This window comes from Anser anser (genome assembly GCF_964211835.1).
Source record: "Anser anser genome assembly, chromosome: Z".
Classification (NCBI taxonomy): domain Eukaryota; kingdom Metazoa; phylum Chordata; class Aves; order Anseriformes; family Anatidae; genus Anser; species Anser anser.
Window position 1 is genome coordinate 40075406 of NC_139723.1, and position 24596 is coordinate 40100001.

At 38.9% G+C, this 24596-nt stretch overlaps 1 protein-coding gene across 5 annotated transcripts in view; it reads right to left on the reverse strand.

Annotated features, from left to right (window-relative positions):
• SPIN1 (spindlin 1) overlaps positions 1-24596 on the reverse strand; it is a 60618-nt gene that overhangs the window by 11903 nt on the left and 24119 nt on the right. For all 5 annotated transcript variants that reach the window (XM_083816241.1, XM_083816240.1, XM_083816238.1 and 2 more), the window contains exons 2-3: positions 13691-13912; positions 806-854 (exon numbers count right to left, since the gene is read on the reverse strand). In XM_083816241.1, coding sequence (XP_083672367.1) covers positions 806-854; positions 13691-13742 — 101 coding nt within the window. In that variant the 5' untranslated portion in view covers positions 13743-13912. The remainder of the gene's footprint in view (positions 1-805; positions 855-13690; positions 13913-24596) is intronic.

The window sequence follows — 24596 nt, forward strand, 5'->3', positions numbered from 1 at the left end:
CAACTCTACCTGCCTCTAGACAAATAAATGTTTCTGTTTGCCTTCTATGAAGATAGACAAGAATGGATAATGATGAGTTGGTGGAAGGGATTAGAGTAGTTTTACATCAGGTGTTGTCTCTGGGAAACAATTAACAATCAAATAAGTTAATCATAGAAAATGCACCTGCCAGGCAAATCGATTTGGATTGATGCATGTTCTATACCATCATTATAAGACTTTACACTTCAAATGTAACTAGTAACATTTTAATGAAGTTTTTAATAAGTTTTACGCTTAACCAGCCCAGATTTCTCCCACCAAAGATGCAGCCAGATACACCTCACTGTTAAATACTAAGATCAGTCATGTCTAGAGTACTACCTCTGTTTTCTCACAGCTACACACCAACATTCAGCTGCTGCTGCTATTTAAAAATGTTGTACAGGAAAGAATGCATGCCGTGAATGTATAGTATAAGCAGGTATCCTTCACACACAAATAGCAGCCTTCTCACAGAATTACTTCAGTATGTTCTTTATTTTATAAAAGTGAAAAATGCCCAGTTTCTGGCTTGCAAGTGCTTCTGATTTCCAAAGTAATTGTAAAATTCTATTCAAAAGACAATTTCAGAGTAACACTGAAAATGTTGTTTAAAGCTCCATTAGTGGATTATTCTTTGCTATGGCCCTAAACACACATACAGACTGAATACTATTCCATAAGATCTTCAGGAAAAAAGTGGCTAGAACAATACAGATATATTTCTAGAACAGACCTTCAAGTTACTGACAGCTATACTTTTGTAAAAATAATAACAACTTACTTGTGGGAAGTTCTTTTCTTCATCATGCTGGCAGAGACTCCTGCATGACCTACAACATAAATGATGAAATTATTGAAAAATAAAGCGTGTATACAGTGTCAAAGAAAGTGAGCTTATATAAGAGTTTTCCTTTTAAGTGCCAGAATGTAAACTATCCAAACACTTCACGTTGTGATCGATCAATCAACTCCCACAATGGGAGAAAGCACTGCAGAAGCAGACAAGAACTACAAGCTCATTAAGTCTGGGGAATGAGCTGACCACAATAGCTAGAAAGAAAGCTGAATTTAATACAACAGGGACCTGAATTGTGTTTGTTCTAGAAGAAAGGCCACAACAGTTGAGATCACCTCCCTACAACAGTTAAGAGAATCAACTGGCTGTGTAACTATTTGTCTTTGTGTTAATGCAAATGAATGTCTTTCTGAGTTAGCCAGACCAGGAGGGAAGTATACGTGTGGTTCAGCCTATAGAACACATAAAACAGCAATGAATGAAACATTATTAACAATTAACAAGCCTTTCATACTAACTAATACAGCAAAGATTCTGTTTGCGATTTTAGGCTGTGATGAGACTGAGTAATTAGAATGGCAATTAAAGCATGTTTATAAGAACTATTAATAAGAATTTTAAAAAAAGTAACAAAAGTTTGATTAGAAACTCAAGAGTAATTGAGACTTGACTACAACTAAAACTTTTTGACCATATCATTAGCTATCTCTTCTGCGTATGAGATGGATGTGAATGATTTATACTTAATATAACAAAACTTTTTATTAAAAATAAGGGGGTGTTTTATTAAAAACATAATTATTAAAAAATAAATCTGTTCTCACAATGGAACTTCATCATCAGAACACGAATACACATTCATGTAGTACATTATCATAGAATCATACAATGGTTTGGGTTGAAAGGGACCTTAAAGACCATCTAGTTCCACCCCATCTGACATGGGCAAGAACACCTACCACTAGACCATGTTGCTGCTCAAAGACCTATCCAACCTGGCCTGGAACACTTCCAGGGATGGGGCATCCACTACTTTGCAGTACTCCAGGTAGGGTCTCACAAGAGCAGAGCACGGGGGAGAATCACCTCCCTCACCCTGCTGGCCATGCAGCTTTTCATGCAGCCCAGGATACAGGTGGCTTTCTGGGCTGTAAGTGCACATTGCTGGCTCATGTTGAGCTTTTCGTCAGCCAGCATCCCTGGGCCGTTCTCCTTAGGTCTGCTCCCAATCCATTTTCCACCCAGACTGTGTTTGCACTTGGGATTGCCCTGGCCCAGATGTAGGACCTTGTACCTGGCCTTGTTGAACTTCAAGAGGTTTGCATGTGCCTACTTCTTGATCCTGTCCAGGTCCCTCTGGATAGCATCCCTTCCCTCCAATATGTTGGCTGCACCACTCAGCACAGTGTTGCCTGCAAACTTGCTGAGGGCGCGCTCAATCCCACTGTCCATGTTACTGACAAAGATGTTACATAAAAACCATTCCTGATGCAGACCCCCAGGGGACACCACTCACCACTGGTCTCCACCTGGATACGCTGCTATCGACTGCAACTTTTTGGGTGCAGCAACCCAGACAATTTCTTATCCACAGAGTGGTCCAACCATCAAATTCATGTCTCTCCCCCATTTCAAAAAAAAAAAAAAAAAAAGGATACTGTGTGGGACAATATGAAATGCTTTGCACAAGTCCAGGTGGATGGCATCAGTTGCCCTTCCCTTATCCACTGTCGTAACCACATTGTAGAAGGTCACCAAATTTGTCAGGCATGATTTGTCCTTAGCGAAGCCATGCTGGCTCTCACCAGTCACCTCTCTGTTCTCCATGTGCATTAGCATTGTTTCCAGGAGGATATGCTTCACGATCCTGTGGGTCACAGAGATGAGACTGGCTGGCCTGTAGTTCCCCAGGTCTTCTTTTTTTTTCCCCTTTTTAACGGTTTACATTTCCCTTTTTCCAGCCACTGGGAACTTCTCCGGACTGCCATGACTTCTCAAATATTATGGACAGTGACTTAGCAACTTTATCTGTCAGTTCCCTCAGATGCCTCTCACTGGGATTGGGTCCAATGGACTTGTACACATTCAGGTTCTTTAGATGGTCTCAAACCTCATCTTCTATAGTGGGTGGGACTTTGCTCCCCCAGTCCCTGCCTTTAGATTTTGGGACCAGGGAGGTATGGTAAGAGCACTTGCCAGTGAAGACTGAGGCAAAAAAAGTTGAGTACCTCAGCCTTCTCCACATCAATTGTAGCCAGGTCTCCTGTTTTACTTCTCAGTGGGGGTAGTTTCTTCTGTCTTCCTTTGTTATACTACGTTCTTGAAGAAACTCTTGTTATTTTTCACTTGTCTAGCCAAATTCAGTGCCAACTATGCCTTGGCTTCCTGCACTCCCAAGCCATATATATGCCTATAATCTTCCCAGGATATCAACACTATAATATTCCCAGGATATCTCTGCCTCCATTGCCAATGCATTTTCCTTTTGTGTTCCAGTTTGGCTAAGATGTCTTGACTTAGCCAAGCTGGTCTCCTGCCTTTCCTGCCCAACCTCCTGTACGTTAGAACTGAGAGCTCTTGTACCCTCCAAAAAATGTCTTTTTTAATTTCTTTATACACATAGCAGATGTCAAGGTGGTTGAACCTCATAGAACCAGGGCCTGCAAGTGTATTGCTTCCTGTAGTTGAAAAAAGAACTCAACATCAATATCCTGCCCTTGATCAGGTGTCCTGTAGCAGACACTAACCACAAAGTTTCCATTGTTGACTTGTTCTGATTTTCACCCATAAGCTCTTGACCTGTGCATACATGTTCTTCAATGACAGTTCTTTGCCTGCTCAATCAATCCATTTTTTTTTCCATGGAGGGCAACTCCCCATTCTTTCCTTCCTTGTCTGTCCCCTCTGAACAGTTTGTAGCCATTGACTGCAGCATACCAGTCATGTGATTCATCCCACCAGGTTTCCCTGATAGCAATCAAATCAATTTTCCAGCTGGACAGCAGCTACCACCCTCCTCATGTTTGTTATTCACGCTGCATGGATTTCACAGAATCATAAAAAAATATCCGAAGTTGGAAGGGACCCACAGGGATCATTGAGTCCAAATCCTGGATCCCCAAAGGACCACCCAAAATCAGACCACATGTCTGAAAGCATTGTCCAATCACCTCCTGAACTCTGTCAGGCTTGGTGCCATGGCCCTGGGGACCTGTGCCAGTGCCCAACCACCCTCTTGATGAAGAACCTTTTCCTGATATCCAGCCTGACCCTCCCCTGTTTGGGTCCTGTCGCAGTCCCCAGAGAGCAGAGCTCAGCGCCTGCCCCTCCGCTCCCCTCATGAGGGAGCTGCAGGCTGCCATGAAGCCTCCCCTCAGCTTTGGGCTGAACAAACCAAGGGACCTCAGCCGATCCTCATACGTCTTGTCCTCTAGACCCTTCACCATCTTTGCAAACCTCCTTTAGAGGCTCTCTAATAGTTTTATGCCCTTCTTATACTGTGGCACCCCAGACCTCACTTGAGGTGAGGCCGCACCAGCACAGAGCAGACTGGGACAATCCGTTCCCTTGAGCAGCTAGCAATACCATGCTTGATGAACCCCATCATATGGTTGGCCCTTTTAGCTGCCAGGGCACACTGTCAACCCATGACCAACTTGCTGTCAACTAGAACTCCCCCAGATCCCTTTCTGCACGGCTGGTCTCCAGACTCTCATCCCTCAACCTGTACGTATAGCCACGGTTATAGCACCTGTTCCAAGTGCAGAATCTGGCACTTGCTCCTGTTGAGCTTCATGCAGTTGGTGACTGTCCAGCACTCTAATTTGTCAAGATCTCTCTGCAAGGCATCTCCACCCTCAGAAGTGTCAACATCTCCTCCTAATTTATCATAAAAACATTAAAGGGGACTGTCCCTATAATTGAGCTCTGGGGAATCCCACCAGTGACTGGACACCAGTGTGATTTAACCTTATTAACCCCTTTAAGTCCAACCCATCAGTCACAAAATACAATGCGTGAACAGGTATTTGTCTAGCTCTATGCTGAACATTTCGTCCAAAAGGATACTGTGAGTTATCCTGTGTTGGGACTGACTGTCATTCCTCACTGCTCTAGTAGGTGCACTCTTTGACCCCGTTACCTGCAAGTACCGAGTGTCATGGTTTAGGGGAGCACCCCCCAAGTTCGTTATCTTTTCATTAGTTATTCTGCAGAAAACTTGCTTTCTGCCTTCAGCTCAAGGACTCTTGTGAACCTGTGCATTAGAAGGGAGGTCCAAAGCACTTCCCAAAGTGAAGAAAAAGAAATTTAGAGGTATACAAAAGTAAGACTTGTAACAGAAGCTGCAAGGACCTCAAGGGAGAAGGTATACAGACCACTGGGAACAAGCCTTTGCCATGCTCAGTAACTTCTTACATTGTGAACTTATTTTTTGTATGATACATGCTCTACAGACAGATTTCTTCTCTCTTGATTTTGCTTAGGTCAAAATTTTTTTGACTATGCATACACAATCCCCATATAAGTGAAAAGTATCAAACCAAAAAGTATTTACAATAAAAGTCTAAGGTTTGAGAGATGACTTTTACTGTTTTTGCTGTCAGGTGAAGACAAAAGCGTGATAGGTGCTGAAGGAACTTGTTTTTTCATGCAGTAAAAGCTCTAAACCAAAGCTAACTGACTGACCATTGCTCAGGTCCTCACGTCAGTACTTTGAGATAGCCCTCTTAAGATAAATATACAAATTACAACATTTAGATATAACAAACTTAGAAGAACGTAAGATGACACTTATTTGAAAGTCCTACAACAAACCCACGCTGGTATTGATTACAAGCCTGTTGGCAATAAATCACCTTTGGATTTTGTGTTGGCTGAACTCACTGATGTCTCAAAAAGACAAGTTTATTTTAAAGACCTCTCAAATTAAACTAGTGAATTCTGTAGCACTTCACTCAGGTGAATCTCAAATTGTAGCAAGAGTTCACTGAATCGTGAACATTTATCTCACCTACAGGACCCCTAGACAGGAGGATTGACCACCACAAAATCCTTACATTTAGCATATTCTAGCCAAAGGCAGAATTATCTGAGAAATCATTCTGTCCAAATCTTTCTTTGTTCAGGCAAGTAGTTCAGCAATAGTTTTTGCATTGTGGCTAGAAAGTTCAACAGCATCCACAGACAATCTGGAGTTGTAGCTAGACTTCAAGGTGAATGGAAAGGAAGTGTTCAAGATGTAAATAGTGCCACTTTATTATTTATCACTCTGGACAGCATCCAGGTTACTGCTAACAAGATATACTGAAGCAGTACATCGATAATTCGTGTAATTTTAATGAGGATTCTGAAAGACAATGGGGGAAAAACCTGCACGGTTCATGTAACAGAACAAAAACTCCATTTAACATTTAACAACTGCACCATAAAGCACCTATATTATCCATCTGTTCCACCATGAATACTACCTGACCCATGTCAAGATTAAATATATATATAACTACTACATATATATATAAAATATATATACACACACGTTTTAAGCAGCTAAAACAAGTCTTTGAATGGCCTTCAAATAGATGCAAACAACATTTCTCTTAAGTGGTAAAATCCGTCAGGGCACATTCCCAGAAGGAATATTTAGAAATGTTGTTCCACTTTTCTTTTCTTTACAGGAGTTTAAAAAAAAATGGAAGTAGTAAGATATCCTAAAACAACCAAAATAATTTTAAGTCCTATGTATTTAATTTTTTCTCCCAAGATTAAAAGGGAGAAATAAAACTTTCACCAAAAAAGACGCACAGGAAACTTATTTTCCTGTGACAAGCGAGGCAAAGGATTCTTCTTTCCCTATTTAGAATTACAAAGAGCTTGTAGAGTCCCTCTACAGAGCTATTCACTTGTAAATGCATGTCATTTTAATGAATTACACCTATGAGATGTTGCATTGATATATCTTTGATATCAAACATTTTGGAGAGCAAATTTTAAAAAGATTATCTTTCAACATATGCATATATTGCTGATTTTCTTCTTCAGCTAATGACTGTGGAACATAAAGCAGTAACCCAACTTATGTAAGTTCTCCCCAGCCATGTGGTATTATCATAACCACTTGATTAATCTAATTATGATTCTATCACATTCTCTGTCAAGTGCTCAATTCACAGCAGAAAGGTTTTTTTTTAAAATCCTTATTTAAAGGGCAATATCTTCACAAAAATCGTTCCAGAGGAAAAAAGTCTGTGTACTAAGCATTTTAGGGTCAAGCAGTTTGGTCACAAGCAGTAATGTGACTTCAGAGATGTTAACTATAACTAGAGGATATTAATTAACATGCTAACTAGAGGACATTCTATATACCACAAATGCCATTGACTGAATAGGTTTAAACTCACATTCTTTATCTCCTCTGTATTATGGAATGACAAGTTCTAACTACAACGCTCCATGATATATGCTATATTTTAGGTAACGTTGAAAATGCTCTGTACAACTAAATCGGCATGAACATAAAAATAAAAGAATAAGTTAACACTGAAAAAAATTAAATGGATCAGTTTTATGCTTCTTCATAACAAGAAGCAAAGACTCAAACTTTGGTGGATCTGAATAAGGGGAAAATACTTATGACTCAAGCTCTTACAAGCTTAGTAATACCTATTTTTCCTAACAGAAAGTGAACACAAACTTCAATTTCTAGTCAAGAGCAACAGAATTAAGCATTTAATTGTCACATGGTGTTGCATTAAAGGATACTTTGATCAGAGTTAAACATTTGCCTGTTTCAAAGCCCTGCCAAGGACTTTCATTGAGAAAGTTTTGCAAAGTTTAAAGCATTGAATAAGCTGACAGATAAAACAGGTTCAGAATTGCTGTTCATAAATACATTTACTGCACTAGCGCTAATATACAATGATAGTGCTAGCAAAATGCTATCCCACCTACTCCCCATCCAATAGTGAAGGCACAAAGCTAACCAAGCAAGCGTCCCTGCTTTGTTGGAAGAGAAGGAGCACAGATCGACTGCCTCTTCTAAGTCTCTTATCTCCCTCAACTCTTCTCCAGCTTTCTTCTCACTTTATCTAACAAATGCTAGCACTAACTCCTCTTCCCAATGCTAACACTTTTTCCACACTGTCCTGTTTTACTTTACATCCTAACCTTATCCATTCCTCCCTGCCAGAGTGACATTTAGCATGATTTACAGAATCAAAGAACCACAGAATCATCTAGGTTGGAAGAGACCTCAAGATCATCGAGTCCAACCTCTAACCTAATACTAACAAGTCCTCCGCTAAACCATATCACCAACCTCTACATCTTAAACACCTTTTAAAGACCTCCAGGGATGGTGACTCAACCACTTCCCTGGGCAGCCCATTCCAATGCCTAACAACCCTTTCAGTAAAGAAGTTTTTCCTAACATCCAACCTAAACCTCCCCTGGCGCAACTTTAGCCCATTCCCCCTCGTCCTGTCACCAGGCACGTGGGAGAACAGACCAATCCCCACCTCGCCACAGCCTCCTTTAAGGTACCTATAGAGAGCGATGAGGTCACCCCTGAATTTAGATGGAGATTTGAGTACTGTAGTCATATATGTTTAGCACGTACTTCATTAAGTTAATTATCGCATCCAGGGGTGTTAACTTGAATATTCGTTTTACAAATCATCAAGCAAAAAGTTTCACTTCCGGCACTATGGCCTTCAAGGTTCTGTTCTGAAGACGTTTGTATGCCAAAACAGGACAGTCCTGCTACCGCAAGACACCCTCCTGTGCCGGCTTCTTATACCAGGATTGCAAACATCCATCCACAAAGTTTGTATATGAGATAAGTGGAAGCAAGCTTAATTCCCCCTTGCCCAAGGACAGCACTTATCAGTGACACTAGCAAGTCTGACTATTCTCCATACATTGTCTGTGTGCTTTTTTTTTTCTGAGGTCAGGTTAATTCTGCTCAAAACTGGTTTTTAAAATAGGTCTTTAAAAATTCAACAGCAGCACTAGAAACTGTTTGAGTACTTCTGCCTTACCCTTGGCAGACACTGATAAAAAACAGCAAGATAAGACACACTAAACCATTCTTTCATGATGCTAACTCCAAGGGATGTATACATAGTATTTCAGCTGTGGAGTATAGAAACGGAGACTAGGGAGAAGGATGGAAGAAGAAAGTTATTGGCAATATTTTTTACCATCATTACATCGATGATACTATCCATTCAAACCATCAAAACCAAATATGCTCTTTAAAGCACAACACAGCATCTTACTTGTCTCAATATCCCCTGTATTTACATTAAAGAGCAAAAGCTGGACTTTTTAAAGTTGTATTTCAGAATTTGCTGTGGGAACAGCAGTAGACCCAAGGGAACTATTCTTGATACGGTTGCTATTTTCAAGTTACTTTCAGGGACCTAAGGGCACACTTATGCACACCTAGTACAGCCCAACCTCAACTTAAAAGGACTGGGGAAGGAAAAGGGTTCTTTTAATCAAAGCAGACCAAGGATACAGAGATAAAATAAATTCCTGACTCTGTTTAAATATTTCACTGAAGTCCTAAACAAGTCACATCTTGGATTGATATCTCCTTCCTTAGTTCACAGGGGCAGTAACTAACAGTTGTTTTTAAGAAGGGAAAAATATATAAGCATGTGAGTCACTAAATGTGTCTTAGCTCTTTTCTTTACTAAAATAATCTACTTGTTTTCCAACCATTCAGTAAAGGCATTATGATTGTTCCTGACCATCACAGTTTGATGGGATTCTGGGTCTCTAGGGGATAACTGACAGGAAAGACTGTAGAAGACCATACTTCTACAGAATTAACAGGTGATCACAAAACTAAAGAAGTCCAAACGTAACTGTAAACACAATAACAGTAATTTTTATTTTATTTTTTCTTACAATTGATTATATTACATATTGTTAATAAAAAATCATCTATATTCCTCTATTATTGGAGACAGCCATACACAGACACAAGCACACTGCCTAGCACAGAGCAGCTGGATGATCTACTGAAACTTCTTCCAGGAAAGCTAATCTGTATTTCTGAGAAAATCAGAGATACAGTAGTCATGGCCTCTACTGTTGTGAAAAAAATAAAAAAACGTCTAGCCTTTTTTCTCTCCATCCTCAATCCTAACCATTATTTCTCAAGACAAAACGATGAAGTGTGCTCTTCAGTGGAGTTCAGATTTCAGAAGCCTAAGCATCAATCAAATGTATCTTTTACGCCTATAATTAAAAAAAAAAAAGCCATTTCTTCCCCCAAAGATGCTACAACACCTGCAATGCCACTGATTGATAAGCTTCTACAACTGCACAAAATCAAAATCAATTGCTAAAAACATTGGTAATGTATTCAAGTTTTTAAAAACGATAATCCTAATCACCCATATGAATAACCTGAGACATCCAATAGATTACCTATATCCTCAGATAGTCTTTTGCAGCTTGTACTTGATCCCAATGTCTCCTGGAATCCCATGATTATTTCATATGATTTAAATATGAAATGAAGTTTAAGCAATTTACATACTTTCACTATTTGTTTTAATTAGGGAGAAAAATCAATAAATAGAATATTTAATTCCAACTTTATATTACCTACTCCCAGATTATGGCATTTTTATAAGTAAGACTTCAATAACTTATTTTCCACTGGAAGTATCTAGTTGGAACAGAGTTATCTGTTCACGTTTCTTGGAAGTAGCAACTGTCTTTAAAAAAGGAAGGCAATGAACATCAAAATGGCAAAGATACTTCCCCAAATACTGTAAAAACACAGCAAGTGCACTTTAAAAGTTACTTGTTAATGTACAAGATTCTCTTTCACGGTTGTCCTAACAATATTAGGTATGTAGCAAATACCATATTTCCCCCTACATTGTTAATGTCATTACCCTTTAAACAAAATAATTGTCAAGTCTAGTAATCAACTAAGCATTTTCTTTCTTCTGAAAAGCCCTAATAAAATAAATCCTAGTAGGATTAGCAGGATCACTACTATCACTAATAGGATAAATCCTTAACACTTCCAAATGAGAAAAAAATACATGACCACTTTAAAAGTGTACAAAAGGTCCTAAGGATCAATGTAGCTAATCCTAACACATAGAACAGGTGTGATTTTGTGACAACTACAGGGCTAAGTCATTCTTCCCTGGCAAATAAAGCTTATTAATATACAACTGAGGATGAACCTCTCTTAACCTATTTGCAGCCTAAAATCTCCTCCTTAAAAAGAAGAGGCAGTCGTAACTTAGCAACTGTCACTTGACCTGTACTTGACAGCTTTCTTTGCCAGAGACACTTAAAAAAAGAAACAAAAAAATACACACAAAAAATAAAAACTATCCTACTACAATCTTAATTTATATCACTTCCTGCCTTCAAAATCATTTTATAAATTCTGACAAACTCAATTTTTGCTATTTTTTTCCCAAAGGAAAATTTGATCAGTCTCAGTAAAATTTCTGCTGTAATAAACCAGTGTTCTCTTTCCTGCCTTTAAAATAAACTATCTGCCTTTAAAGTAAAATCTCATGCCTGATCGTTGTTGTAGAGTGGGCTATGCAGTCCCTCTAATGACAGCTGCCTGCTGTCCTACCTATCCATAATCAAGTAATAAACAACAAATAATTCCATCCCCACGTTTTTATTTCCCCAAAAGAAACACAATCCACCAAATACGGTAAAAACCAAAAGCAACAACAGGAAAAAGGTCAGCAGCTGTCTGACTCAAGAAAACAAAATCCAGAGGCAATACCCAAGCCTAGGCAGCAACTACACTAAGAGTTGAGGCTGATCAAATATGTATGACTTATTGGTTATATTTAAATGACAGTCCATCAAGTTAATATACATTTAAGGACTTCTCAGTTAAGATTAGAAAATTTGATAATGAAAAAGATTTAAATAGTAGATGTTGTATGGGGATATTATAAAGCAAAAGGAGCATCTAAAGAAACAAGTGTAAATTTATTGACGGTTTTCCATAGGGTAAACCACAATGAAATAATAATGGAAAGTGCAACCCTTCAAAAAAAGTTGAAAAATAAAAAAGAATTCATGAACATTTGAAAGGATAAGTAGGAAGCAATATTTTCTACAATGTATTTAAATAAAATTTCCTATTTTTTAAATAGATACAATCTAGCCATGAAATCATCCTCTAAATAAGTTTTATGACATTTCAAATCTGTACTGTAGTTTTACTGATGATTGTATATCACAATTAAGTTATAAATAAAAATTCTAACATTTCCCTTAAAAACTTTGTGTCTGAATTTTCTGAACTTGGATGCAGTGATTCGCTAACACTTACAAAGTCATCACTACTGAAGTCAACCTTCAGTACAGAGGTTTTCCTTTTTTTTCCTCCCACAAATACAATTCTCCTCCCACTGGTATTCTGCTAATGTCAAGAAGAAGGATGACTTATCAGCTGGCTGGATGAAAATTCACTGAAACAAGTGACTATGACTCTGCAATGGATCATTCCTTTGAAATTATTCATTAAAAAATATTTGCAGAAGTCATTTGAAACATTAATGGAAGCTAATCACATGCAAAAACAGTAAGTTACCAAAACATTTCAGAGAAATTTTCCAGCATCAGTTGCTTCAGCTCCAAATGAATTGGAAAAGTATCTGACCCCACCATAATGGGCTACTGCTTGTGTATTTTAAAAAGTTAACTGACCTTTCCCAGTTTGAAATGATATTCATTTGGTTTACTGAGATTTTTAGAAAAGCACCGATTCACAATGGTTAGTGTTAGATAACGTGCTGCACCATGCATCTACAGTTTTTTCCTGTGCAGATCATTAGTGAGTTTCATTCCAGTATAAAATAGGGAGATATTTTTCAGCATGAAATAAAAACTATTAAGTCACTTCATAGCAGAAAACTGACTATATATACAAAACAATTTATATTATTTAAATAAGTACTAATAAAAAGCAGGTAATTGAACAGAAGAATGAATGACATTCATCTATAACATTTTCATCCTCAAATGCTGGTCTATAGAATTCCTAACTTGCAAATGGTAACTTCTAGGCCCTGTCCTGCACACTAGTCCAGACAGAATGCACTGCTGAAGTAGGTAAGAGACTAGATTAGTTTCTACAGGACCAAGTAGAAAAATCTTGAACAATTCTTGTTTACTCACTTGATGCTTTTGTTGCATCATTGCTGATAATCCTTACTTACCATCACTGGTAATCGTGATAATCCTGTACAGAACCCAAGACTGACTGAGATTTGTCAAGCTGCAAAACTTTGAATAAGCCCAACTGGTCATACGAGTCTGAATGCTTACTTGTATTTTGCATTCCTCTGAATTGCTTTTAAATACTTCTGACTTATCTTCAATTTAGATAACATACATCCTATCAATAGTCTGTACACCTAGACAAACCTTTTAGTAGTGTTTAAGACATGTTCTTCTACAATTACTAGATGGAAGTTTTACAGCAAGTTGCAAGTATACGATGAATACACTTCTGTTTGTTCCAGCATTTTTGAGATAAGCAAGAGAGGAATTTGCCCCTTAAAATGTCAATGTAATCCTATAAAAAGCTCATTTTGTTCCACTTCAGATTTTTTTAACATACAGTTCTACCAAGACTTTGATATGATGAACTACTAAACGCTTTTTATATACTGGTCTGTAATGCTTAAATTTAATTATGTCTTTTTAATTTATCAGCTTCTGTAACAAAGAGCTCTTTTAAGATGGGAATAACAACACCTTTATAAAGCCAATAATACATTAAAAAAATCTACAAAGTAAGAACAATTTTACCTCCTGAAAGCAAACAAACCAAAAAAGCAAACCAAAAAACAGGCTTACCTGCATCAGCTCTGGACCGTTGACCTGGTGATTTTCCAAATGGGGTCTTCATTCATCTGTGTTTAAGTGAGCAGCAAAGCTGCTGGACTAGGGTGAAAATCCAGTTCTTCCCAGATCCCAGGATATCTTCTTTTTATGAAATAAAACAGCTACTTATTAATCCACTATTCAATCACAAATTTGTTCTTCAAATGTAGAAGACGCACTTTCAGTTATATCGCTCTGAAAAACAAAACAGGTGAAGTATAGATAGTTTGATTTGAAGCTTAAAGTAAGCATTAAAATAAAACAGTATTTTTTGCTTTCATACTCAATTGGAATTTCCTTCATATTCTGTTATTCTGAACACACTGAGCAAACAGGGGGCACGTAGGCCAGTAGACAGCAAAATAAACAATAAGGATGCTGCTTTTCCATCATATTCACAGTCAAGTTCCGTATCAGATCAACGTCAGCTACACACAACTGCACATAGGAAACCTTCTTTAAAACCACTTAGCTTAGCACAGGGAAGAGCGTCTACTAACTTAGTGCAAGTTCTTGTTTCAGGGTTTCTACCTTCAGCAAGAGGTAAGGCACAAACCTACTATTTCCATTTATTATAAATAAAACACTTCACACCCACATATGAAAGTAACCTTTCCACATAAAGTTTAAAAAAAGTCTGTAGAAAAAAACTCTTTAAAGGTATCAAAACCAGACTCCACTGCTACAACTACTCAAGATCAACTAGCTGAACAAGTTGTTGGTTCACAGAAGACCTACAAAATTCTTGGTGATTCTCTACTTCTAAAGTCACCTGATTCCTAGAATATTTAGTCATTACTTTCCTCTAGATGAAGGAGATAATTGAGGACAACTTTTTAAAGTCCTACTGAAGATTTAAATTACAACTAGTAAACTCAAATCACTTAAAGTGACATGTGATAACACAATCATTAGGCATAGACAACATGGATTCACAAAAGGAAAGGCTTTTCTCACTAATTTGATAACCTATGATAAGATCATCTGTTTAGCGGATGAAGCGAAGATGGTAGATGTGGTTTTTCTGGATTTTACCAAGGCATTTGATACTGTCCATCATGGAATTCTTCTGGACAAACTGTCCAGCTGAAATGGGACAGGTACACACTACACTTGGTGATGAACTGGCTTGACAGCAGAAATCAAAGGCTTGTAAGTGAACGGGGCTACATCCTGCTGGTGGCCAGTCACTAGCAGCGTCCCCGAGGGCTCTGTTTTGGGGCCAGTCCTGTTCAGCATTTCTGCTGGTGATCTGGATGGAGGAGTGGAACGCATCCTCAGTAAATCTGTTGATGATATGAAACTGGGAGGTGCTGTTGACTCCTGGGAGGGATGAGATGCCTTGCAGAGGGATCTAGATTGCACTGGGATCTAGAACACTGGGCAATCAGCAATGGCATGAAGTTCTACAGGTACCTTAAAGGAGGCTGTAGCGAGGTGGGGGCTGGTCTATTCTCCCATGTGCCTGGTGACAGGATGAGGGGGAATGGGCTAAAGTTGCACCAGGGGAGGTTTAGGTTGGATGTTACGAAGAACTTCTTTACTGAAAGGGTTGTTAGGCATTGGAATGGGCTGCCCAGGGAAGTGGTTGAGTCACCATCCCTGGAGGTCTTCAAAAGACATTTAAGATGTAGAGCTTAGTGATATGGTTTAGCGGAGGACTTGTTAGCGTTAGGTCAGAGGTTGGACTCGGTGATCTGGGAGGTCTCTTCCAACCTAGATGATTCTGTGATTCAACAAATGTCAGGAAAACACTGGGTGCTGCACCTGGGATGGAGTGATGCCAGACACAGGCACAAACTGGGAGGTGAGTGGCTGCAGCAGCTTAGCAGAAAAGGACCTGGGAGTGCTGGTGACAGCAGACTCAGCAGTAGCAACGTGCCCTACCAGCCAAGCAAAGAAACCATGTTTTGGGGTGCATTAAATGCAGCAGAGTCAGCTGGTGAAAAGGGGTGATTTTCCTGCTACATTTAGCATTGGTACAGCCTCATGTTGAATGCTGCATGCGGTTCTAAGGCTCCACAACATAAAAGGATGTTAAGGTACATGAAAGATCTCAGAGGAGGCAACAAAGCTGGTAAAAGGGATGGAAGGCATCTCCTGTGAAGGGAGGCTGAGGACACTCTGGTTATCTGGTCTCAAGAAGGACGCCAAGAAGCAACCTCCTGGCTCTCTGCAACTCCCTAACGAGGGGAAGGGCAGAGGGAGGTGCTGGCCTCTGCTCCCTGGGAACCCATGGCTGGATGCACAGGAATAGCACAAAGCTGTGCCAGGGGAGGTTCAGACTGGACAGCAGGAAAAAATTCTGTACCATAAAGGCTGTGAAACACTGGAACAGGCTTCCTAGGGAGGTGGCTGATTCCTCAAGCCTGTCAGTGTTCAAGAGGCATTTGGATATAAAGCAGATATACATATATATATATGCCCCATGCCTGTCCACATTGAAGAGGCACTTAGATAATACTCTCAATGATGTGTTTCAATTTTGGGTTGTACACAGTTAAGACAGCAGGTTAGGTCAGACCATCCTTTTTAGCCCCTTTTCCTGAAGAAATGTCATTGCTGTAATCACATTCACTGTCATCTGTTAAACGGAAGATGACTTTCTCCCTTTTATTTCAGTTTTGCGACCCGCTGCCAGTTTTGATAAACAGGTTAAAAACAAAAGAATGCCCCTAACCAGTGACCAAGCTGAGAGAAAAGGTGTATCTTATGCTTGTGCCTTACTGAATAAGGGAATAGACAAGGACTTGCCTTGAGGTATGGTGCAACTGTTACACAGAATAAATAACTTTACATCTAGCAGCATTTGCCAATTCTTCCATGAATAACATTCATTAACTTCTAGGCACATTAGAGTACTACAGTGGAATACTGCTAGGAGGAAAGAGCAATAGGGAGACAAAACTACCTACTAATTTCTCATTTTTCTATTTTAAGCAAGCATTTGGTAATTTGTAGTTTTTGGAAAGATCAGTGTTTAGAAGAATTAACTTAAACATTCCGTCAGGAACTTGTGCAAATTTGTGAAATGGAAGTTCAACATTCTTTTAAAGGAGCATATAATTTTTTCCACATTTCACCTCCTCTCAAAATCTACCACTGTATAAACAACAATGCTGAAGGATACCCAGGCAACAACACTGGAAGTTTAAACAGCACTTGAAGACGCAAGAGGAAGCAATTGATTTAACTACTTTACTAGAACACAGCATGACAGTATTTTTTTCCCTACCAAACTCAAAAATACTTTATTCTAGATCAAAATACTTTAATACAGAAATATTCCTGATTATGAAAACAAATAAATTCACAGCAGTGCTCTCGTATACTGCCATATTCAGTCTCAGAGGCTCTGTGTACCCATATAAGAGAAATCCACTTTTCCTACAGTCCAGAGAGAATCAGCTGTAATCTAGTATACTTCTCTATTTTTAATAAAAATGAAATAAAGTGTGCTTTTCTAAAGCTTGCATTATGAATTCAATTTATGTCTTAGTTTCACTCGGACAGTTGTGAAGACCAACTAAGAATAAGAAGGCTATTCAAAATAAGGAGTGCTAAGACCAGGTTAGAATAGTACAATCATACTAACAGAATAGGGAGGAAGATGCATTAAGACTGAAAAAATAGAGCTACGTTAAAGCTGTATTTTTTCCACCATAAAGGTAAAAAGAAAGAAAAAACAGCAATGCATACATGGTACATACATACATACTACACAGCTTTTCCTGTAAGGCAGTTTAACCACCCTCTACAACCTCTTCATTATTTAGAAAAATTAAAATACATATATGAGCTTTTAACTCTCCAGAATAAATATAAACATTTAAAATAATACTCTACCTTAAATTACATGCATTTCACTGCAACACATAGCAAAAAAGATGTTTACTGCACTCTAGTGAAAGCTTCAGGACCCTACTATTGCTGTGGAAGAGGGATGTTAGGTAACACAACAACATAGCTGTGATAATTAATGCTAATGGCACTGAAAACACAGCCTTAAATGCTTCTAACCTTTAACCACCATGAACACGGACGGAAACTTTGTCTTCAAGTATTGGCAGACTTGCTGAGGCACTGCTTCAGTCAAGAAGAAAGTGTTTGAAAGGAGGAAGAGGGTAGGAGCACATGTTGCTAGTATAACTTAGATACACAACTGTAAATTCAAAATATACACCTCTGATATTAACTACAGGCTTCTGCCTTCTAAGGTCTGTTCCAGCTTCAAGAGCTACCAGTGAGCAGGCCTTCTGGCACCACCTAGCGGGCTCTTAACATGTCCAGTTCGGTATTCATTTCCGTTGCTCGCCGCTCCCTGTAAACCTGCACTGACGGTCTGTTCAGCGCAGGATCAGCCTAGCATGTCGCAAGACCACTCCGTGAAAGGAGACGTTCTGAAACGAAGTGTGTCGGCTGAAGAGATGTCTTGCTAAGTAACGTTTTGATCTGTCCAACTCGCCTCAGAACTGCTGGTATACATTGCAGCTGGAGTAGAACCATGGTTTCAGCACAAGCTACTGGGATAAGGCAGGCATCTTAACACAGACTCCGTACATTTTACCATAGGAATAGAAAGGATGATTGCATTCAGGCCTTCTGCACACACACCCTCCCCTAAGAAGGACCTTAACATTAGAATATCTCCTAAATAACTATGAGGATAAAAATACGTGACTACTTTCAGTTAGTGTTACTTAAAAACAAAGAACTTTCCTGTGCTGTGAGAATTCAACCATTCAAATTCCAAGTCTGCTTTGAAGTAGAAGTACCCTACAGACTCATCAGCAAATTAGTTATTAAAAACTTTACTCCCTATCACTAAGACTTCATAAAAGTATTAGCACCTGAGAAGAAAGATAACAGTACATATAAACCCACGAACACAAAGGTGATTTACAGCTGACAATGACGAAGAGCAATACATTTCAACTCTGGACAGACTCCAAATCAAGGACTTTCCCTTCCCTCAATATCCTCCACAGTTTTTCTTCTACCCATAGGTGTGTTATTTGTCTAGAATTGTACACAAACAAGTAGCACTGGTATACGGCTCTGTGTGTACATATACAAACAAAAATAAACACACACTTAAGAAATAAAATTATTTTCTGTCTACAATGCTATATCGATGCAACTGCAGATTATTCAACAGAAGACCCACAACGGGAAACTTGTGCAAATTACTTCTTGTTGATAGCGTTCCTCTGCATGCGACTTATAGTGAGAACGGGACTATAAACAATATACTATTTCTGCTAAAGGGGAAAGAAACACTACCTTTTTTGTTTGTTTTCTTAAGAACCTTCACATTCATAAAGCAAAGAAAAAAAGTACTGTGATGATTTTATTAAAGGCTGGCATAATAAAATATTACACTAACACCTCAGATAAAAAAATACAACTATTTTGGACTTGAAAAAAGTGTTTTAACCTTTCAGCAAACTCCTGTACTTTGTGTCCACAATTCTACGTCCACTGCAAGAGACAGCACACTGCAGTTTTTGTTTATAAATACTTATTTTTTTTAGCATAAACAAATGGACAGATTAAATAAGGATTTTAACATTACGAAGAAAAAGGGGTCTGTTTGTAAATTCTGGAGACAAAAACTTCCCATTATATCACAGAACCAGAGAAATTGAGATCATTTAGGAATTGTAGACAAACAAATGGACAAAAGAAAGTAGAAAAACTGTAAGCAGTATATTAATTTGACAATTATCCCAATACTTCCCCCACAGGTATTACTGACAACTCCAAATGATTCAAAACTAGACAGGTAGACTTCTAAGATTAGTATGCTTTGTAAAGCTATTTCACGCAACTATTTGAACAAGTTTTGTCTAAGCCAGCTTTCAAGCACAGGTCTTTACTGTAACTTTACTGAAGTTAGAAACAGTATTTTGGGTGAAACCTGGACTTGTTTGTTTTGAAGTACAGCAGGGAACTTAAGTATTAGTATCGTTTTGCAACAACACATACAAATGGTAGCTCTCAAAGACTGCATTTAAAGGTCTTACACAAAAAATAAAAAGCACAGCCAGAGGAAAATCCTCCAAGTACCATTTCCAATGTTTCCTGTCTATCTACCTGTTTTTTCTCCTTGAATTACCAAGATGTAGCTGTTACTGCAGTAGCAGTATAATTTTTTCTCTATTTCCACTCAATTTTCATCATAACGTATACTACTAAAGCACTTGGTCTCCCTTACTTCATCCAACTTAGCATTTAAGAGCTCTTATTTTTGCAACAGATTTAATTTAAAACAAACTCTGATGGGATATGTAATTCAGCCACTCTGTGGCTGAATTTCATTAGATCCAGTACTACAAACTGGTATTTTAAATAAATTTGACTGGTATTTTAAATTTCAGGGGCTCAGTGATCACCCTTCTAACATCAAAGTATCATCTCGCAAGACTAACTTTAAGAACTTTCATACTACAGGTCAAAACTGTAATAAAAGCATTGGTAGAGAAAGCATGAGAGCATAGGATTCTTATCCTGCGTCATATAGTGCACCTATTTCTGACTTTAAAGGATTGTTACAGTTTAAATGCTAAAAATATGTTATTTCCTCTGAAACCTTATAGAATAATTTTTAGCCTAGTTCGCATTACCCTTACGCTTACAGAAATAGCTGCTGCAGGAGATGAAAGGTACAGAATTTGTTAAGTGTGTTCCTGTCTGCATTACAGCACCCATCTCTTAATACTCTGCAACACAAGGAAACAAGTAGGATTTTTCAGTTTCTATGGAAAAACACCAAACAAACCAGCCAACCCACGGTGATCGTATCCAACACTTCCATCCTGGACAACTACTGTAAACTACAGGAAGAATATACTATATGCAATTCAACGACCAAGACTTTGGCTGTATTTTGCTGGCATCTGCCCCTTGAAAAGCTGTGTGTTACTTGGAGAGAGAATGGTTCAGGAAGTTACTTCTAAGCACCCTACAACAAAGGGCAGGGTATTTAAGACATTCACAGGAGTACACATCACAGTTGTAAAATAAAATATCCGTATGTGAAAAGCAAATATAAAATGCAAGACCTTCAAATGTTTTCCCAAGAACACAGGGGATGAATCTGACTAGTGCCACACCAGTAAAATTGCTTCCTTCAGTGCTGTTTCCAGAAAGCTATAATAGTTAAAGTCTCTCCAGATATTAAAAGCTACTGTTTCGAAAGCTTAGGTATCTGAAACTGAACTCTTGCTTTTTAGGAGTTCAAGTTCAGGAGTTCAAACATAGCAAGGTGGCAATTTTTAGAGCTTATCTAAATCCTACTACAATCAGGAGTATTTCAGACTTTCCTGTCATCTACAAATTACAGCAATGTCATCTCATCCTCATGTGACTGGCTTGATATGGTATGTTAACCTTAATAAAAAAAATCTACTTCCAACATGAATGTAGGATTCTGGCTTAAAAATGAAAGAGCCTCCAGAAGTGACATACAATTGTTGTAGTTCCATGGGGTTTGCATCAAAGATTTCACTGAGTGGGTCACAAGCAAAACCAGTGAATATTAAACCTGTCAAACAATTTGTCCTGAGATGACTCAAATAGCAGGTGAGCTGTCTGTCACAGCCTTACAGCTACACGCACATCTGTCCAGTGAAAGCACACAGGTACCTCAGATACATTTCAATTTAGCTTTTTTTTTTTAACCCTAGTCCAGATAGCTAGCTAAAATTAATCAACAATTAGGCACGTGCACCCAGCATGCACTGTAGTACTGTACGTGAACTTCACGTTATTTCTTTCCCTTTTTCTTTCTGTTCTGGAGGAGGGAAACAAAGCTGGTAAAAGGGATGGAAGGTATGTCCTGTGAGGAGAGGCTGAGGACACTCGGGATGTCCAGTCTGGAAAGAAGAAGCCAAGAAGTGACCTCATGGCTTTCTGCAACTCCCTGGGGAAAGAAAGGGCAGAAGGAGGTGCTGGCCTCTGCTCCCCGGGAACCCATGGCTGGATGCACAGGAATGGCACAAAGCTGTGCCAGGGGAGGTTCAGACTAGACAGCAGGAAAAAATTCTGTACCATAAGGGTGGTCAAACACTGGAACAAGCTTCCTAGGGAGGTGGCTGATTCCTCAAGCCTCTCAGTGTTCAAGAGGCATTTGGATATTATAACAGATATGAGTAACATGCTTTAACTTCTGGTTAGCTCTAAAGAGGTCAAACTGTTGGACTACACGGTCTTCGAAGGTCCCTTCCAAATGAAGGATTTTATTCCTTTGCACACACTTTCATGTGGATGACTGAATATTTTAAGCCTACTCAAACACATGACTGAATGTTTTATGTATGTTTGAACACATCACAAGAGAACTGGTATTTACCTGTAATGTTACCAAGTTCTAAGTTGTACCAGCTTGGTTTTTCTATCTTCAGTGGGGGAGTAAAAAGTCTTTAGAAAAAATTGTCCAAAGACTCTTACCAAACAAAAGCAGAAATTGAAGCTTGATCCATCAAACAAATGCCTGGAAGCACCTGAAAATCACAAAATGGTTTGTGTTGGGAAGAACCTGAAAGATCACCTAGATATTTTTGATGTGGCCCTGGGTACAATTGACCTTCTGGGCTGCAAGCACACATTGCCAGCTCATATGCAATTTTTCATCCACCAGTACCTCCCAAAAGCCAACTCTGCAAGGCTGCTTGCAATCCATTCATCACACAGTCTGTATTGACACTGGGGATTCCGCTGGCTCAGGTGCAGGACCCTGTACTTGGCCGTGTTGAACTGCATGAGTATTGCACAGGCCTACCTCACAAGCCTGCCAAGGTTCCTCTGGATGACATTATCTTAAGTTTCCTATATATAAAGTTAAGTAAGAATCCCATTGTAATGTGAAAAAAGTCCTATTTATTAAACCTCCAATCTCTGTTCAAAGTAGTTCAAGATACCACTGTGCAGGAAGCCTTAGTGTGCAGTTATGAAAATGAAACCTTACTTTATATGTCTACAGAGCTAGGAGGTCAATGCTTAACAAGCCTTTCCATTATGAGTTTTCTATTCTAGCATGAAGTTAACATCAGAGGATAAAGGATTAAGCATAGAATTTATTAAAACTTATTATAATTTTGAAAGGTAACTTGTTAACAGGGAAGTTCAGAAAACTGCCTCTATTTTCATGCTGACTTCATAATGGTCAAAGGACTACTTTTAGAAAGCACTATAACTGGACATTCAGAACAAAGCAGTGTCAGAATTAGCAGTTACCCTACATGGACTGCCACCCAGAAGTTACGGAATAGAATTGGATGTCTCTGCTACTTAACATAGAAAGATTCATAATTCATCATGTTCTCAAGCAGAACCTTGATGTTTATGTATGTGTCATCAACACATTATGCAGCAGCAAAATGTAATTACAAAATAATTATGAGTGAAAATTTTGACACCAATATCATTAGAAGTAAGTTTAAACCTAAAACTTATGACTTGGGTCACATAGAGTCATTTTATGTGTTTAATTGCCTGATACTACTACAGATTCTCTTAAAAGAGTAAGATCTGTTAAATTGAAGTGAAAGTGGGAAGTAGAACCCCAAGACATTTTCAAAGAAAACTGATAAAGCAACTTGCTTTACAACATATAGATCAAGTTACATAATAAATGCAACATGAATTGTAGCCTACACTACTAAAACTCCAAGATAACAATTGTTTATATTTTACTTACTTTCATATTTTACAGTAATGAAAAAAATGCTCAAATAACATCCAAGCTAAACACACAGACAAGAAGCAGCACACAATATTTGTGTACTTGTGAAATATTTGTGAAAGTATTTGAACCTCATCTAAAAATTTATTTTCTTAAAAGTGCAGTTCAAAAAAAAGAAAACAAGCCTGGACACACCAACTTTAAATTCAACTTTTCCTTGGTATACAAAAACATTGTTTGATAAATTTATAAAAGTGAGATTTTTGTTCTACAGAAGATTATGGAAAAATTTCCCGTTACTCTACATTGCTAAATCAATACAATTTTTTTTCCCCACAGTAGGATTCCTGGTACTTGCTACAACGTATTGCTTTTAATATTTGCTTAATTCTTACTTAATAGCAAAGTCTTGCACCCATTATATTTGCTTCACTCTAGCATCATAGAATCATATAATATCCTGAGCTGGAAAGAACGCACAAGGGTCTCTGAGTTCAACTCCTGGCTCCACACAGGACCATACAAAAACCAAACCATGCATCTGAGAGCGGTGTCCAAACATTTCCTGAATTCCAGCAGCTTGGTGCTGTGACCACTGCCCTGGGGAGCCTGTCCCAGTGCCCGACCACCCTCTGGGTGCAGAACCTTTCCCTAGCACCCAGCCTGACCCTCCCCTGTCCCAGCTCCATGCCGTTCCCTCGGGTCCTGTCGCTGTCCCCAGGGAGCAGAGCTCAGCGCCTGCCCCTCCGCTCCCCTCGTGAGGGAGCTGCAGGCCGCCATGAGGCCTCCCCTCAGCCCCCTCTGCTCGGGGCTGAACAAACCAAGGGACCTCGGCGGCTACCTCTGTGTCTTGCCCTGTACACCCTTCACCATCTTCATAGCCCTCCTTTAGATACTCTCTAATAGTTTTATGTCCTTCTCATACTGTGGCACCCCAAACTTCACACAGTACTTGAGGTAAGCGCAGAGTGGAACAGACACCACTCAATGTTATAAAAAGATTAAAGGGGACTGACCCTAAAATGGAGCTCCCTGTGGAACCCCAGCACTGACTGGCCACCAGACTGATGTAATCCCGTTTATAGTAACTCTGTCTAACCCATCAGCCAACTGTGCACTCTAGTTCTGTACTGCTCTGAATATAAAAATACACCTAATTTTTGTCATGTTCTCTAGAGCTCTGCTCCTCTCACA